The sequence below is a fragment of the Vidua macroura genome, chromosome 2 (assembly GCF_024509145.1).
Source record: "Vidua macroura isolate BioBank_ID:100142 chromosome 2, ASM2450914v1, whole genome shotgun sequence".
NCBI classification, from domain to species: Eukaryota; Metazoa; Chordata; class Aves; order Passeriformes; family Viduidae; genus Vidua; species Vidua macroura.
In genome coordinates this window covers 14,193,128-14,212,475 of record NC_071572.1, presented here as the reverse complement: position 1 = coordinate 14,212,475, position 19,348 = coordinate 14,193,128, and the positions used below count along the sequence as shown (strand labels likewise).

Sequence of the window (19,348 nt, the reverse complement as noted above, 5' to 3'; positions counted from 1 at the left end):
CTGCATGTCCCCAGCCAGTCCTGGCAGAGGAATAACATTGCTTTGAACCTGATCCAGCTCTCTGTGGGAGCTGTTTGGTCTTGCCATGGCTGGTGTTATGGAGTCTCAGTGGTTCTCTGCATTCACAGGCCTCTGGGACTCTTGTTTTCTTTGTTCCCCCTTTTGTGTGGGGCATGATTCTCAGCACACTTGCACTGTGCTGCCTCTGCTCATTTCAAACCCAGAGCCCTGGGTGGTACTTTGGTGCAGGGAAGGGAGTCTTGAATTTTTCAAGGTTTTTTATCTCTGGCTGAGCACACCGCAGGAGGGACTTGATACCACCAAAGCTACTCCTTCCAGTGGTCCCAGTAACATTAAGGTAAGGCTGTGCAGGACCTGCTTAGGTCTTGCAAAATCAAATGATGTCCAACAGAGTTTGCCAGCCCTGTTCCTGTTCCTGTGCCTTCTTCTCTTGGCCGTGGAAGTGCTTGTGCTATGCAGCACCCCAGCTGATATATCTCTCTGAAGCTCAGCTGCCTCTACATTTAGCCACAGTACTTTGTATCTGCAGCTGCATCGTGGCTGATTTACAGCGTGCTCCTGGGATCCTGTAACCTTCTGTGTTGGGTCCTGATTTCATCATGTACCGGCACCAGAAGCTGAGCCACTTGAAAAAATTTCTGACTCCCTGCTCCGTGTCTTGGTTCCCACCCTCACCCCATGACTGCCTGTCACCTCAGTTTGCTGAGGGTAGCTGGTTGTGAGGATGAGTAACAAGCTGCATCTATCATTTAGCTTTATATCAGTTCTCTTTAAAATAAATAAATAAAAAATCCTTCTCTGTTGGGGATTGAAAAAGTTGGAATTATGTCTGTGCTACTACTTAAGAAAGTACACATGGAGCCTCATACTTAATTAAACAAATCCTATGATTACACCAAATGCTGAAACAGGCAAGCAGTGTCTACGTTTTCCAAAGTATTGAAAAAAAATTATTTGTTTTTTCAGCATTGCTAGAGAAACCCATCAGCAAAAGACGAGACAGTGAAGCTGTACAGAAGGCCAAGATCCTTTATGCATCCTGCATGAATGAGGGTAAGCAGATTGATTTGAGGAGGGCATAGATGCATTCCCTGCAGTTATAAAGGCAGGCTTTTGTCTCTCTGCAGAGCTCTGTAAAGCTCTGTGTAGATGCATGGATTTTGTTGATATGGATTCAGCAGGGGTTGAGAATCTTTTACACATCTGAAGCTGTGAATTGAGACTGAGATACACTCAGGCACAAGTCAGTTTTAGAGAAACCTCTGCTTGTCAGAACTGTGAAGAGATATTATTTGTGCAAAAGGATGTTAAACTGTGCCCCAGGGTTGTGGGGTTAGTGCCTGGGGTTATTAAATCAGAGGAACCCTCTGATGAAATTCTCATACTGATATTTTCAAGAGTCCTTTGCTCATCACTTTCTACATTTCTCTAAATCTGTTTAATCAAAACTCTACCCCAGGGCTGGGTATAGACAACCCTGGACTCTTCAGCTTTGGCATCTGCATGTCAAGCAAGTTAGCCATGTCTGCAGAGTGCTTTTCCTCAGCTTGTAAATGCTGCTGTAAGGTAATGTTCACTAATTCAGGATATATCACTACTCTTAGGCAGTTGCACAGGTGAAAGAAGGCTTGGAAGTCCCCTTTGTCTTTCTGACTCTTTGAGGATTTATTTCCTGCACAGTTTTCTTACAGCATGGCCCATCAGACTGCCAGCAAGTGAGACAGCCTGCTCTACAGCCTTGGTGCCCAGATATTGCCCCTCTGGCTTTGATTATGAGCAATAACCCCCGAAATTTCCCTAAAACCAGTGAAATTTCTATGCTAGTTCCTAAGCAAGGAGTGTTTTTTTTTTTTTAATTTACCTAATTCCAGCCTTTGCCTTTTTGGAAAGGCTCTGACTTGCCTCTCTTTTTCTTGATACAGATAAATAGGGTCGGACTGCTATGCTGCCGTGCTCACAGGTAGAGCAGAGGCTTTGAGTTTCAGCTATTGTGATTGCCTTGCCTGGAAATCAATCAATACCAATAAATCTTTGTCTTGTGTGGCTGCTGCTGGAGTTGAATTGTCTGGAATGTTATTGTTGTCACACTTTGACATTTCAGATAAAATTGAAAAAGCCGATGTGAAACCCCTGTTAAGTATCCTGAAGCATTCACCTTTCCGCTGGCCTGTGTTGGAATCCAATATTGGACCTGAAGGACTGTGGTCAGAAAGGAGGTTCAGCTTGGTCCAAGCCTTGGCAACTCTTCGTGGCCAATACAGCAGCTCTGTCTTCATCCGTTTGTACGTGGCTGCCGATGACAAAATCTCCCATCGCTATATCCTGAAGGTAGAGCACAGCATTTCTAACAGGCTACTTTGCCTGGTATTTTGACGGTCTCTTTTTTAAAAACATGTTTACGTACCAAATGCTTACATTTGATTGTTGTTGTTATTATCTACTGGCTTACAGATATATGTAGGTGCCTGTTTATGGGAATGTAGAAGTCACTAGCAACCACATGCAATTGAAAAGTATTTCTGTACAGGTTTTCTTCTTTCAAAAGGAAAAAACCCATAAAAATGTCCCAGTAGACCAATAGCCAGGGTCTATGTGCAGGAGAATAAGAACTCAATATCTAATTCTGTGTGCTGCTTATGACTCATCGGTTGCATGAAGAAGGCTTTTTGTCTGTGAGGATGAAAAATGGTCCATCAGTAGCAGATATTTTGAACTTGAGCTGTTTTTCTTGAGATGGAAACACTTAATCTGGTGCTTATACAGCACCTTACAACACAGATTTATCCCAAGTGCTTTTAAGTGTGAAATAAGAGAATTGACATTTTTCCTGAAATGGTTTTAGACCTGAAATTGCTTTTAGACCAATTGAAATTTTCCTGAAATTGCTTTTAGACCAAAACATAACCAAATTGTTAACAATGCATGGCATTAAATAACAATTTAGTAAGAAAAAGACTCAAGAAATGTTGCCTGCCTGTAGTCTGACAAAACTCCAAATAAAATTGTATAACTGTGGCAAGGCTGAGTGCCTAGGCCAAATGCATTGTTGTTTAAGAACTTCAGATGAGAAGCCAGAGCAGACCCTCCCTCCATGGTTACAAGAAAATAGTTCATGAAGGCAAGAGAGAAGGAACACATAAGGAAGTTATTATGGTATTCATCACAGCAAAAAAAGGATTTAAGATCCTTATTTTGCTGGCATCTTGGCTAACTGTAGGAATGTAGCCAAGAATACATTGTATTTAGGGACTGTGGTGGTACTGGAGCAGATGTCAGTTCTAAGTCAGTTCTTCCATATGTCTTTTGACTGAGGCATTTAACTGGCATAAAGTTGAAGGGTAACTTTCCTTCATCTCTAGGACATTTTCCTGAATAATCAACAGCAGATCAACAGTTTGCTGCATTAAAGGTTTCATTCTGCTACAGTGCTGTTGAGATCCTGTCAGGTTTTCTTCAGCTGGAGACTCACTCAAAAGAACTGAAGCTGTAGAATCAGGGAGATGTTTATCTGAGTGTCTCCTGTCATAATATTTCAGTTCAAGTCACCTGTCAGCAAATGGCTGGGCAGGAACACCCTCACTGCTGGTCTCTTGGAAATGATTTACAACCAGCAGTACCTTCATTCACTATGTTTAGGGGCACCTAGGAATTAAATATCTAACTGAAGCACTACATGCTATGAATGACATATTATTCTGTAGGGTGTTCTGATGTTAATTTGATTAGGACCTTGATCTGCAGAATGCATCAGCCAGTGCTCTACTTTGTCCATGTTTTAACAAATTCCCTGGGGTGTAGATGTACCACAGTGTATTTCAATCTGCTTGTAAAAATGGCTTTATTGCAAAATTATTTTTGTTCAGCATTGCAAAATCATCAATGGGTCATAAAAGAAGTGAACACTCCAAATAAAACTTTGTTCAGCATTCAACATGATTTTTTTCTTTTTTTTTTTCCATGAATGCTGAAGCTGTTGGTTAACAATTTTTGTTTACTTCTCATATTTGTGCTCTCTTGGTTTAATGTGCTGTCAAATCTAATTCTTTAGACCAGGGAATTTGAATGAGCATTTAATCTCACAGTCACATAATTGAAATTCCTCAAATAATCTGAAGTAAACTACTGCAAAGATGCATGTACAAAAAAGCATAAGAGTATATTCTTTTTGCATCATTGTGCTGAGAAAAGAAAGTGATGCTGTTTTTCAAAGAATCAGAATTGCACTGAGCATCACAATTACTCCTTCCTAAGGATGGTTTGTTTTGTAGAGGAAAAGATTACATTTATTCATTCACTTAAAATTCTAAGTTTTATTTATTTTTCACATATAGAAAATGTGAAATATAAATCACCTAACCTAAAGTATTTAGATTAAATAAGATTTATATGAATTGTATGAATAAATACAGTCTATTGTCACTAGACTTATCTTTTAAAAACAATTGCAGCATCAAACCAAAATGTTTAGAACATCTAATCAGTTGTTTCTGCTCCAATCTGTATCTTATTCAGAGTTTGGAAGCTGGTTGATGGAAGTTTTTGGCTTTGGCTTCCATACCCTAACCTAACTTGATCACATGGAAAAGTTCTGGGAAATCTCAGTTACCGGTAATTATTATAAAATATATGCTGTGTAGTGAGATTTTCCTGGTTAGGAATTTGAAACAGTATGCAAATATTCACATGTAGATATTTTACTCAAAACACTCAATGCAAATCTCAAACTTTCAGGTCTAATTCCAATATTAGGGTGAATGTAGACCAGAAAATCTGATCCATGTTTAGATGGAAAAGGTAAGTGAAGGTCAAAGATCCATCTGGACTACCAGACACCTTTAGCTAAAGTACTGGGGACATAACAATATCCTGTGCATGCAATCCTGGCTGGCACTTCAGTTTCAGTTCATCTCTTCCAAAGACTGAGTACAGCCCCCAGTGCTGGTCTAGGGTGAAGCTCAAAAGTGTAACCTAAGCTTCAGTCACAAAAACTTGATGATGCCTCCCAGATAGACAGCAGCTCTCGTGCTCCAGCACCTCAGGGGCATTTGGTGCATACACTAGACTGGTGTGGTCCCAAGCTGACTCCTTTACCCCTGAAACAGGTATAGTCATCAGCACCAGTGGTTTGATCCTGTAGGCCCAGTCCTTTTGCATTTCCTACTCACTGATGTAGCTGTTTTAAACACCTAAATCACACCTGTGATTCTTTTCTTTAGGTGGCTTAGCAATTGCAGGGGTCAGCCGAGGCTCCCCAGACCACAGTAATGTGATTTAGTTAATACCTGTCAGCGCAGCATAGCATTTTCCTGTTGTTTTGAAATCCTGTCCAACTGAGACTGGTGCAGTGTTTTATATGTTGGGTATTTGCACACAACTACTGTAATTGGCAGAAAAATGTGAACTCTTCCAAAGCTGCTTGTCAGTTTTATTTTGAATCTGATGAATTTAGCTGTTAAATGTTACTTTGTGTTGTTTTTAACAGCTTGATCAAGCAAGCCTCTCTCTGGCATCTCGAGAGGATTATCTAGAAAATACCACAGAAGCCAAATCTGTAAGTATTGTCAGCTGAAAAACAGAGCCACCATTTCCCCCCTCATCTTTTTTCATTGTTAGTTTTGTTTTGTTGAGTTCCAAACTGAGAAAAGGTTGTGCTTTGTTTGGATTTGGGTCTAGCAGAAGACACACTTCTATCAAATACTCTTGCAAAGTTTCCTAAATGAAGCTTGTATTTGTATACTAGTACTTCTGTCCCATGGTGGTTACTGTATTGGTTACTGTATTGGCCTAAAATACTGGTGTACATTTTTACACATTGTCTAATCCATTTGCTAGAGCTGAAAGTTGTCAGTCTAATCCAGAAATGTCATTTGCATTTCCTGAGACTTGTACTCCCTGAACCACAGCAATTGTCTGTGTCATGCATGGTATTTTTACAGTATTATTTCTCCTTTTTAAGTTGCTTGGCATTCAAGGTAAGGAAAGCACAACCTTGGTTCCTAAGGCATGAAAGTAATATACCCCTTTCTGTAGCTGGGCAGTTCTGGTCTGCTGCTGCAACTCTGCTCAAGAGCAAATCCTGTTGTCATTTCCATCTTTCTCTTTCTTTACAGTACCGAGATGCCTTTTTGCAGTTCATGGTTGATACAGCAGTGCTTCTGGGTGCAAATGCCTCCCGAGCCGAGTCTGATATGAAATCAGTTCTAAAACTGGAAGTTAAAATAGCAGAGGTTGGTAACCTAATATAAGCCTTTCTCGAAATGAAGAGCCATTGTATCAACAGCATTAGCAAAGAGATTTTAGAAGCAGAATGAAAGGAGCAGATCCTGATGAAGAAAGGATGAAAAATATTTCTCCCTTAATTAATTGTTAAACTGTAAATTTTATTCTCAGGGGAAAAACCTTAGCCAAATACCTTTGGTGTTTAAATTGTAATGTCAGCCAGGCTGATCAGAGGCAAGCCTGGGGGTGGCATGGCAATGTTTAAGGGATGGTGTATTTGCAAGGTCCTTTGGTCTGCCAACTCAGTGGAGGTGGGGGATGGAGATCCATATGGCAACAGAGATACAGGGGATGCTGATGTGTTAGAAACTGTGGAAGTGCCTGAGGATGGTCCTAAAGGAATTAGGGCTTTTCCTTCCAAAAAGGTGATGAGATCAATATCCCAGCAGAAGCTCATCTACCCAAATTCACTGGCACCCACTGGGCAGCTGGAAAAATATGACATAACCCAATACCTTACATGTCTTTTCCAACCTAAGTGATTCTATAATTTTGAAGCTGTGTAGAATCTGAGTTCCTGCCATGCACCTGTGTTGAGAATATATTACTCTGTTGTTTAAGAAGCAGACTGGGCTGATTCTCTGTGGAACAGTCTAAAAGCAGTGCAAGACTTAGGTGGGATATTGAATCTTGTTGGTGAGAGGTGGTGTTTACAGCAGTACCACCCTTAGCTCCTGAAGTGTTTTCATGGAGTAGTCTGGGAGAGTGGATATTTTAATTTAGGGGATCAGCTGAATTTAGTAAAGCTGAGCGTATTTAAATCTGGTCCTTGGTTCTGACATTTACTTGGTGACTTTTTTGAAAGGAGTTTAATTTATGCCACAGGATTAGTGCAGATTGAAGGAGTGTTTTTGCTTCTCTATATCTCTGTTTCAGTGTGGCTGCTATAGGAATCCCACTGATGGGAGCAGCAAGTTCATTATCATTTCAACCTCTACTAAAACTAAAGAGAAGGGCTGGCCTCAGTGTTGGGAAACCACCAAAAGTAAGGGTACAAACTTGATGCTAGTTTGCAGAACTGCCAGCTGAGCTGAGTATTCCTTCTTCATATTGGCAAGGAAAGAAGCTATCCCTGTGAAATGCTGGTCTCCTGTTAGCATAGGAGCCTGCTGCATGGGACAGGTGATGCAGCAGATGTCTTTTATCTGGATTCTGCTTTTGCAGTCTACAGGATGCTTCTTAATGTGTATTTGTACAGAAGTAAAGGCCACCCACAATAGTAGCCAATCAGTGTTTCCATCTCTCTGCTGACAGGGATGAAATTTTGTCAAATGTCTAAGCCAAGCCCAATATTAATTTTCAGCTACTTAGCATGGATGGACTAATGCACAAATACTTCCTCGTGACCCAGCACACTTGAAAAACAGTACATATTTGTTCTGTGCATAAGAAGAGGTATCCTTAGCTCTGGTAGCTCTAATGCTTTGCTTAACAAGTGTCTTACAGAGCATTAATCCACAAAGTATGTAAGTGAAGCTGCCATGTAAGATGACATGGATCATGTAACAACCCTCAGCATCAGTAATGCACATTGTTATGCAACAAGCCATGCTTGCTTACAGGTTATTTTAGTAAGGATAATCCTCCTAACATCTGTCCAGATATTAGGCATCAGTCAATGGACATGGATTGTTGCATAAACCCTAAGAAACATAATGATTATATAAACATCATACTGTGATGGAGGTAGTCCTGTTTGTCACTGGGGGTTTTATTGTATCTTGTGTTCCTCTGCGTTTTTTCAAGTAAACATATGTAATGGAGAATTTCTATGCTCAGGAAGAGGCAGCAAGAATACTTTGGATATAGGGAGGAGTGGCATGCTTTGAGAGAGCTTGTGTACAAGGAAGATTTTTATTAAGTTTGAATCACTGGAGCAAGAGGGAAAGTTTTGTGAGGAAGGGAGTAAATGGCTTCAAGAAGTATTTAAAGATTTTTCAGATAAATTAAATTTGCAGAAAGGGAAAAGAAAGCAAGTTTTTTGAGCAATACTAAAACCATGAACACTTAACTGGAGAATTTTGACTGGAGAAGTGCCAGCTGTCTGGTTAGTCAGGTGCCAATCTCTGTCCTTTAGACTGCCCAGCATGCAGCCTGTTGTATAGGATTTACCTTACAGCAGGCTGGAATTGCCATTGGGAATTTTTGTTTCTCTTGAACACTGAGAAAATTTTGAGCTATATCTTGTACTTTCTTTGTTTTACTATTATGAACCACACTCCACAGTGTCTTGGAGTTTGTGTGTCCTTCTTGTCAGTTATAAAAGGACTTGTTTCATATCTTGGACACTGCAGAGGTACTTGAGATCTGGCTCCTCTGGTCACCTGGATGAGAGGTCTGGTTGGGGAATGCTTTATTCATTTCTGGCCTATATACTCAGGTTTCCTGCTATGGAAATCAGGATGGTGGGGTGAAATGAGGAGAAACTTGTGTGTATCTGGCTCTTCCCCCAGGTGGAGTAAAGCCCTAGCAAGAACCCATTCAAATCTGAGACATGAGATGCACTTCTAGTCATGAAGATGCACCTCAGACTTGACCTATTAAATCTGAAGTTGGCTTCTACTCGATAGGAAGGACTGAATAAGTATTAATGCTCAAGGTGTACTTTTATCTCTTATGTATTAACATGTTTTTCCTTAGCATAATCAGAGCTAAATCAGTCTAAAGTCCAGAGAAGACATGCAGCTCATTAAATTCCCCAGTAATAAGTTGAACGTAAAGGAATTATGTTCCATTTCTTCTAGGTAAATGCAATCCTCAGAAACAGAGGCTAATGCTATAAATGCTTGGAAAACAGGTGGTGAGATATTTTTGCCCTGGGATTATGAAGGATGGTAATGACGTAAGAGTCCCTGCAAGATAAACCTTGTTTTGATGGTTTTGTGCATTTTTTTTTCTCTTCACCAGATCATGATTCCATATGAAAATCGAACAAGTGAGGTGATGTACAATAAAATGAACATATCAGAGCTTAGTGCCATGATTCCACAGGTTGGTTGGGGATAACTGAATTTTTTTTTTTTTTTAATATATGATCTGTATAATTAAAACTGTCTTTAGTGTTCAGAACAGCATGTTAAAGAAGTATAATTAGGAATGTGTGTGCTCATTTACAGTGTATGTTCTTTTAAATATAGTTCCAACTTTAATGAGGATTGAAAACATATGTAATGACAAAGTGCAATAGTTTCTAAGTTTTTAATAAGTAAAGCATTGAAATCACTTGTTTTAAAGGTGTAACTTCGTTAATAAATCATCTCACTTCTCTAATCTGCTTTAACCAGCCTTCTCTTTGTCATTGCAGTTTGACTGGCTGGGATACATCAAGAAGGTGATTGACACCAAACTCTATCCTGAGCTTAAAGATATAGGTCCTTCAGAAAATGTGATTGTCCGTGTTCCCCAGTACTTCAAAGATTTATTCAGGATACTAGAAAATGAAAGGAAAAAGTAAGGATCCTATGATGGTTTCACTCACACTTATAAGGGGACATCAAATGCTGGGCTTTTTTTTTTTTTTTTTTTTTTTTTCCATGAGTTTCAGCTAGTCTTGGAATCAAGTCTCTAGGCAAACAGACTGTTTGGTTTTGTCTGAATGAGGATTTAGATATTACCTTGTGCACAGCAGGAGAATTTTCAGTTTCAACACATTTCTTCTATGGTTAACACAGGTTGCAGTAAAGCTGCTCTTTCCAGATGCATTCAGCATCTCTTACTTTTATAGGGTCTTGTGTCTTGTGAAATCCTTTACACCTGTAGAACATAGTTGTAAAATGCAGGTAGCTCAAATTAAACATGGTAGATGTCCTTTGCACAGGGAAGTAAGACAGCTTTGGGTAGTAAGGAAAAAGTGCCATCCCATTTGAAACATCCTTACTGACGACATCTAAGGGATTTCTGTGATAATTTGGTCTCTGAGGCGTGTTACTGAACTTGAAAATAACTTTTGTTAAGATGTTGTCTCCAAATATCAATCTTTACTGATTGTACAGAATGGCCACAACCAAATGTATTTCAGGAAAAAAAGGACAAAGATTATTCTTATATTGTCTCTCTCTGTCACTAGTGATGGGATGCTTACATTAATTCATAGTACCTGTAAAAATAGCACACAAATCAAACAATTAGAAAAATAAAAATTACTGATTTGACTACAGATCATCAAATATCCTTTCTTTAAAAAGATTTGGATAAGTAGCATTACTGCTGCCAATATTAATCTATTGAAGAAAGTTTTAAAAATTATTTGGGCTGTCCCTGCTTTCTAACTCAAAGTTTGTTACATCAGTGGGTATAAATGTGTGATTTAGAGGATGCATATCTAGCAAGATAACAGGGAATTTGTTATTCCCTGCATACAAATACACTTAGATGCAAATATATCCTGTAACTACAGAGTAAATACCTGGAGACTTTTTCCATTAGTTTCTTATTCAAGGAAAATCTGAGTATTCAAGAGAATTTAAGTTAGCCTGTGTGTCTTGGCAGAAGGAGGCTGAGTAATGACCAGAAATAATTGCAATGCCTGTCTTTAGCAAAGCTCAAGACCAGGTTTCTGACCTCACAGGTCAGGGGGAGAGGGTGAGCAAAGCCAGTTCCAGTATATTCACAGTGCATATTTTATAGGTGTTAATGGCTTAGGCATTTTCTGCCCAGTCTTATCCTAAGCAATTTGCATTATAAAATGTTAGAAATGGCAAATAGTGCTAAACTGAACCCAAGCAGGCTTCAAATTCTTGTGTGTAAAATGTATCCAAACAGCCCAGGCCTGATAACCAAGATCATGTTTATCTATTAGGTGATAATGTTCATTACTTAAGTGTTAGAATCTGCTCCAGAGGTACCCTTGCTATCTGGCCTGAGAAAATTAGGAAATCATCTCAATGTGAACTCCTAGCAATGAGGTCTCAGCATTTCCCTGTAGGGTGAACTCTGAAAGCTTAATAGGGATATTTTATTTTAGGTAATCTCATTTGTCATTCTCCATACGACATTTTAAAGATTTATTTAATGTAAACAACATGAATTTGATTTGTTACTGTAACTATCTAGACCTGAAATTCCTAGAAAAGCATTTCAAAATTTTAGATTTGCTTCAGTATTCATAATGGGAATTATCGTCTCATTATTTCAGGAGATGTAGTATCATTAGGAAAAGCAGGTATTTTCACCAAGTTCATATTCTTTTCAGTTACAAGGCTATCCCTAAATTATACTTTTATTCCAGTGCCTTGTGTGTCCTTTTCCTGAATGAGCACCCTGCTAGCCTGGGTACTATTTAAAATCTCACAAAAAGATGGCTCATGCCCCAGTATTTTACCCAGTGATCTGGTAAAGTATTTCATGAAGTTTGTTTCAGGTGGAGGAAAGAATGGAGTGAAAATTAAGTCTGGCTACAGAAGCACTTTGTGTTGGAGGTGGCAAGTTGTACAGACTCACAATACTTGTATTAAAAATTTCTCCCTCAGAGAACCTGCTGAGCAATCTTGAACTGTGAAATCATTCATGGGGCAATATTACTAGAAGAGAGCACATTGACATGGTGTAGCATGAGTTTAGCAGAATTTTACTTAACTGCATATAATCAAGTTGCTGTGTGGAGCTTGAAATAGGTGCAGTGGTGTCCAGAGGTCAATCTGAAGACCCCAGGCCAGGGCACTGCTGTGACTCCAGCCCAGGAGCTGGGCTCTCCATGGAAAGCTGCCCAAGAAGCTCAGCAACCAGCCTGCAGGAATTTCCACCAGCTTGGGGATAGCTAGCCTTAGTCATGTCAGGTGCTGAAGTAAGTCACACCTTTGTAAGGGGTCTTCAGGGATTCCTTCAGCTTCTTAGCATACTAATTCATTTTTATGGGGTTTATCTCTATTACAGGAAGAGATGTGTGCATATAGCTGTGATGTAAATGAGCAATGGCAGAGCTCCAGTACAGCTGTGCCATGTGAAGGGGGAGATAGAGCTGTGCTGGCACTAATTAAGAGCTTATATCCCTTCCCTGTTACTGGTGTGCTGGTGCTTTATGGGGGCCATAAATAGGATACTGTAAATTGCATCCTTTTTGGAGATCTTTGCAGCTGTTGAAAGAAGCAGCTTTATCATTCTCATAGCTCCCAGAATGCATAATTAGTTTAATAGAACCATAGAATGGTTTGGATTGGAAGGGACCCTACAGATTACCTTGTTTCAGAACCCTTGCCACAGGCAGGGACACCTTGCACCAGGCTGGGTTGCTCAGAGCCCCATTGTCATGACACACTCTTAAGGGTAAGGGCAGCCTGGCCTTGAACACTTTCAGGAATGGGGCACCCACAGCCTCACTGGACAACTTGTTCAGCACCTCATCTCCCTCACAGTAAAGAATTTGCTCCTAATAGCTGATAAATCTATCCTTGTTCAGTCTAAAGCCAGTCTCCCCTGTCTATCACTCTATGTCCTTGTAAAATGTCCCTCTCCAGCTTTCTTGTAGTCTCCTTTCCCTTGTCTTACCTTCTCATATCTTTGCAATATGGGACTTATTAATTGAGAAGAACTCTAATTCGTATAGCATATGAGGAATTTTCTGCAGAGATAGAGGGAGACACTGGATCTTTTTTCTGGTCTTAGTCTGCATCTGAAAAATCAGAGAAGTTACAATAATTTCCCTTGAATTAGTGCCTCTAGCAATAGAGGCAAAAGTTTTTCAGTACTTATAATTTGATTCGTGACTCAATTCTGAATAGAATTTTCAAACAGATCTAAAATTTGTGAGGGATCTTTTTCTTAAAATGTCAATTAATTTTTCCCCCTATCTCATATTAAATCTGTCCTCTTTAATTGCTACCATGTCTATTGATTAAAATATTGCAAACTCACAGAATTTTACATGAGCAACCTACTTTATTCTCAGCCAGGACAGAAAGTACTTTAGTAAATATTCATAAGTACTGGTATAATTTTAACTGTCCCAGCAAACAATCTCTCTACCACTTCCTTTGGGAGTGTGTGTCACAATAAGGGTCATACTGGTTAGAAGGGAGCCTACACTTTCTGCAACAGGCATTTAACATGAAGTTAAAATAGAGTGTACTCTTCTGAAAGGTTACAGCAACAAATAGTCTGGTCTCATCGAAAGAGCAGAGAGGATTTTTATGTTTTATTTGTGTACTGGATTTTGCTCAATGTGTAGAGATTAACTTCTCTGAGCCTCAGTGAACTTATTTGTGAAACTAGGATGAAAATCACCCCAAGATCTGCACTGTAGTAACTTTATCAGCAAAAAGTGTCAGTTTTTAAGCCAGCTGAGGATAATACAATTATTTGAAGTTTGCACAGTTAGCCCAAAATGTAAAATAATAATTTCCCAAATAAGTAAACAAATTCAGATAAATTATGATTTTATTTTGTTTTGAAAAACAAACTAAAGCACACTGGGCTTCAAACACATGACAACAAACCCCCTCAACCTTTCCACATGTTGCCCACCCCTGATTCACAAGCATTCAAGTGGAAACTCCCTGTTGTTTAATGCATTGTGGGTTCTGTTGTAGTTACAATCTGGAATTATTACTCTCATCAGATAGCTTGGTTTTAGCATGTGTCAGCCTTTTCCTTCCCAAATTAAAACAATCTCCAGTTAATTATATTTCCTGCAACTGTCATCTGCCTTCATGACTTATACCTGACACAAACATTTCTGAATTCTTGTTGATATTACTGTTTTTCAATAAGTCATCTTTTGAGACCCAGCTTTTATGAATTTCAGTCTTTCATTCACTCAGTTTGAGAGAGGTTCCCCAACTCAAATCTAAGGACAAGCATTGCTGTGTGAAAACAAGTACACAAAAGACAGAATTGATTTTGGTTTTGTGATTAAATATCAAATTGTAATACATAATCGGTGTGTGATAGTGATTGAGTTAGCTAAGGATTTTACCTAAGGCTTTTGATTGGAAGCAAAACTTTAACCTTTTAATCTGTAAGATTTGTATACATGCTGCAGAAGTTGCTACAGCTGGATCTTCTTCAGCTCTGCTGAAATATCTGAGGCAGATTGTTGTGAGGTTCCTGGAGTTCGAGACATTTACCAAAATAGTGAGAGCTGAGTGCTTTTAGGGTGCTTCACTTGTCATTGAGTGAGAAAATTCCACATTGTCAGAAACTTGTTAAAGGAAAAATCTGAACTCTGTGTCATTTCTTAGGTTGAAATGAATTTTTAATGATCCTAAACATTATCTTAAAATGGTGTGATTATCTGAACAGAGCTAACTATTTTGGCTTTTGTGACATGTACTACCTTATAAATGTACATTATGCATGCTAAAAAAAATCTTTTTTCAGATATGTTTTACAATTATTGTGGCCATTTAGGTGCACTATAGAATATATCTGTGTACTAAAAGAGGAAATATACCCAGTGAGAGATGCAACAACAGATCTTGAGCTGAAGGCTTTGTGTGGGTGGACTGGAGCTTGGTTAGAGGCAAAACTGAAGTTATGTCCCAAGCAAATGCTGCTGTCAAGACAGCATGCCCACAAAGTGTGTTCCCAAGCTGTTATGATTCAGAGGAGGGAGCTGCTTGGGATGTGTCTCTGAGTGAAGCTAATGGAGTGACTCTGCAGCAACAGCTGCATTGCCCCACACTTATGGCAACAGGAGATTGCAGGAATGGGATTTTTAGAGATGCAGGAGTTGTTCAGACAGTCCATAACAGCACCCTCGGTTGCATAGAAGCCATTTTCCTATCTACAGAGAAGTCTATGGCCTGTCAAAAATGTTGTGTATATTCCAGTGGGGAACAAATAACATTTGAATATCCTAGCTTTGAAGCAATGACCATCCTTGAAAAATATGTCATGTATAAAAGATGAGAGTAGTAAGTGTAGGCCATTGTTGAACTTGTTTTGAGACTGAGGTTGAATTGTGTATTTCAGAATGCACCTTTAGCTCATACAGCCACTGCTGAACATGGAGAGAGATCAATCTAGACTGGATAAATCCTCCAGTCAGGTGCCCAAAGTTTTAGAAAAGGGGCATGGATGCCAGATCTCCTGGGAATTTTAAACAAGCTCTTCCTTGATCTCTCAGCCTCAATTCTTATAAGATTTTTGTTACAGATACTTCTCCTTTTTGGTATTTCAATTATCCATCTGACAAAATAGGAATGGTAAAACTTTAATAACTTTGTGAATAGTAGAAGTTTTCAAAGCATATTGATAACTTCTAATGAAAGATACAAATATGAGATAATGAGAGTGTACATGGGATGGACTGTTATCTATTCTGTTACCATTTATGTGTCCTACTAATGAGGGGAGATAACATTCACTTTGATCTACAAAAGAAGAACTAGTTAATCTCTGGATAGAACTTTGATACAGCTATTATTATAACACAGTTCTTGCCACTTCTAAGGAAAATGAAAGCTGCCTTTTGAAAAAAAAACATTACCTGAAATTATGTACTAGGTGATGGACCTGTTAAAAATAATCTCTAGAAGATGGTTATCATGGGACAATTATATATTAAATGGCTGCAATCATACAGATTCTTCTATGTAATTGGGATTTATCAATTTGGCCATCACTCATTAATTTTTAAGGTGAAGTTTCCAGCATTCGGGTAAAATGTTTGTGGAACAATTGCTGTGAGTGCTTTGTGGTACATCATATGTATTTACATGTCTGATAAAAATATGCCTGCTTTAACAGGACTCTTGCCAATTACCTGGTATGGAGGATGGTTTATTCAAGGTTATTTAACCTCAGCAGACGTTTTCAGTATCGATGGCTGGAATTTGCTCGGGTAAGTTATTACAAGGGTCCTAGTGTTTACACTGTTGGTTTCCCTTATAGTTGCTTATACCTTTGCAAAACACAAAATGTTTTCCATGCTGGATAAATTTATTGAATAAACTTTTTTTTTTTTTGAAGACACCCTCTAAAACAATTGACATACATATTTTTGTGTTTGATCTAAGACATTTATATGACACTAATATGACACTAAGACAAAAAAGTCTTTTAGATGAAGTTAAAGAGGTTTTGAAACCTCCCATTTAAGAAACTTAGTCTTCTTTTGCAGAAACTTGAATTAGGTTATGTGGGCTATGACATTCAGGCCAAAACCTTTTGACCAAAATCTGAACTTTTTGAAAACTACTGTTTGCCCATTTGTGAATACAGCTGTACTAAAACAGAAGTCTAGGATTTCACTTTTTTTAAAGCTTGCTCAAAACTCTCCCATGCTCTAATGCCATTACATGAGTTCTAGCAAAAGGATACCCAGCCATTTCCAGAGAGAAGATGATCAGGTGCTTTCCAGCTTGGGGTTGCAGAAGAACCAGAAAAGTGCCACAAGCTGTGAGAGCAGAACTAATTATCTGTTCAGCAACAGGGGCATTTATGTAAAACACATGCATTTGATTAAGTGAACCCTGACTAGAAAGACACCTAGGTATTTGTGTGGGCAGTGTGAGGGCTCCTTAACTAAACCAAGGATGAAACTGAAACTGAAACTGGTACTTTGTCATGTGTCTAAACCACTTTGAATGGTGAACTTTGCCATTATGAAAATTGGCTGACAACAGGAGGCTGGCATGGTGCAGGAGGTGTGGGTGTTCTGTCCTCCCTGGTGAGGCATGCAGGTGACTAATTAAAGAACCTATACTGTTTTGCTTTGAGTAATACTGGAATAGTTCTAGTTGATCACATACCTAAAAATAAATTCCAATAGTGTGATGGAAACTGCACAGGAAAGGCAGCTTCTTGTACTTCTGAGATCATATTCAAAATAGTCTTGTTAAAGATGCTATTTTCTTCATGTAAGATATAAGAAACTGGCTGTCAGAACCACAGTGACAAGTTTATAGACGTCTCCTCCTGGGACATTTCTTGCTAGTCAGGTAAAATAGATTGCTGCTGGCTATCAGCCAGTCTGTAGCATAATGCTGAGTTACATTAAGTTATATAATGGCAGAAAAAATCCTGAAAGGAAACATTAAGCTTTGGATATTATGCATTTTATTATGGTAACTGGCTGCTGTCACATCTCTGGGACATAGAAGCTTAGGGAGAAATCTAATTCAAAGTAATTCAGTGCTTATTAATAATTGCATCAAGGCTGTCATAGAATTACAAAATGGGTCAGATTGGAAGGGAATACAGTGGGGTCATCTGGTCCAGCCTCCCTCCCTGCTCAAGCAGGGCCATCCCAGAGCACATAGCACAGGATTGTGCCCAGATGGTTCTTGAACATCTCCAGTGAAAGAGATTCCACACCCTCTCTGGGCAATCTGTGCCAGTGCTTGTTCACTGCACAGGGAAGAAATTCTTCCTCATGCTCAGGTGGAGCTTCCTGTACATCAGTTTCTGCCTCTGGTCCTATTGCTCAGCATCACAGAAGAGCGCTTCAAAAAGGCTCCATCCTCTTGGCATCTCCCCTGCAGATACTCTTAAGCAGTGATAGGCTTCCCTCTCAGTTGTCTCTTCTCAAGGCTGAACAGGCTCAGCTCCCTCAGACTTTCCTCATAAGAGATGTTCCAGTGTCTTCATCCTTGTTTCCCTTCACTGGATCTGTTCCAGGAACTCTGTGTCTGTCTTGTCCTGAGGAGCCCAGAACTGGACACAGCACTCCAGATACACTCATCTCACTGGGGCTGGGTGGAGGGGCAGGATCACCTCCCTGACCTGCTGGCAGTGCTCTCCCTGATGCACCCCAGGACCCCACTGGCCCTGTTGGCCCCAGGGCACTGCTGGCTCATGGACAGCTCACTGCCCACCAGGACCCCCAGGCCCTTCTCTGCAGAGCTGCTTTCCAGCAGGTCACCCCCAGCCTGTGCTGGTGCCTGGGCTTGTCCTTCCCCAGTGCAGGACCCTGCATTTGCCTTTTCTGAATTCCAGACCATTCCTCTGCCCACCTCTCCAGCCTGTCTCCCTTCTGAAGGGCTGCCCAGCTCTCGGGGGTATTGGCCACTCCTCCCAGCTCTGTGTCTTCAGTGAACTTGCTGAGGAGGCCTCTGCCCCTTCCTCCAAGTCACTGATGAATGAGTTAAACAATACTGGCCATGTAAATGGGTGTAGACTTCACAGGTCAATACAAAGGACATGAGGAATGGAGTTCAAGGCATTGGACTACTCTATTGTTGAATAGATTTATCTAATCAGAGGATGGAGAACTAGAGGCACTTTAGGATCATAAAAAGGACCCACCAACCCCTCTGCCAGGCAAGTGAATAAAACATTGAATTACTACTAAAAAGATATGACCATGAGATAAATCAGTGACCCTTAAAGGAAAAGATGCATTTATACATTCATTGTTTCATTAAGTCAGTCAGCCTCAGCCATCATAAGCAGACTATTTTTTTTTTCACCAGCTTCTCATTTTCTATTGGTGGCTTTTATACCTTGTATGTAGAAATCTTGGCACCAAGGCCTTAAAATCTTTGGAAGGAGAAGGAAAAATACGTGATGAGACCTTAAAAAAAACTTCATGTTTAGAAATAGGATGAACCTGCTGACTCTAGAGAAAGTGCTTTGAGTATCACACCAGCAACTATCAGCAGCTCCTCTGCAGTGGCACTTTGAGACCTTGTAAATGTGCAGTGGCACCTGGGGAAGAGGTTGGTTAATTGTGTCGTGAAGCTCTGAATTGACTGTGAGGGCTTGAAACCTGCTATTTATAGCCACTGTTACTACCTGAAGTACTGTGTTTTAGAGTGGTACATTAATATTAGGAGGACCTTTTGAGGGAGTTCCTGTTGCTGTTGTGACATAAATATCAATAAACCAGCTGTGAGATATAATCTATTTCTCTCAGCTCTATTTTTATTGGTCTCACAGCCTCTGCTGCCTTTATGTCCTCCTTACAGTCAAGCCTCCATCTAAATAATGATAATTATTATGTTGTAATAATAGTATGTCACAGTATAAAAGCCAGCTCTGTCTCCTGACTATTTCTATGGCTGATGCATACTCACAGCTTTTTGGAAGGAATTTCAAGCTCTGATGACTAATGCCATAACTCCCCTTCTTCCCCCTGCGTCAGGAAAAAGCTTCATTGCAGGTTTACTCT

The 19,348-nt window shown here is 39.7% G+C and overlaps 1 protein-coding gene across 3 annotated transcripts in view; it reads left to right on the top strand.

The window, feature by feature from the left end:
* Positions 1 to 19,348, top strand: part of PHEX (phosphate regulating endopeptidase X-linked) — a 109,372-nt gene that overhangs the window by 35,781 nt on the left and 54,243 nt on the right. For all 3 annotated transcript variants that reach the window (XM_054002172.1, XM_054002170.1, XM_054002174.1), the window contains exons 4-10: positions 988 to 1,074; positions 2,123 to 2,349; positions 5,504 to 5,572; positions 6,132 to 6,248; positions 9,208 to 9,291; positions 9,605 to 9,750; positions 15,985 to 16,078. In XM_054002172.1, coding sequence (XP_053858147.1) covers positions 988 to 1,074; positions 2,123 to 2,349; positions 5,504 to 5,572; positions 6,132 to 6,248; positions 9,208 to 9,291; positions 9,605 to 9,750; positions 15,985 to 16,078 — 824 coding nt within the window. The remainder of the gene's footprint in view (positions 1 to 987; positions 1,075 to 2,122; positions 2,350 to 5,503; positions 5,573 to 6,131; positions 6,249 to 9,207; positions 9,292 to 9,604; positions 9,751 to 15,984; positions 16,079 to 19,348) is intronic.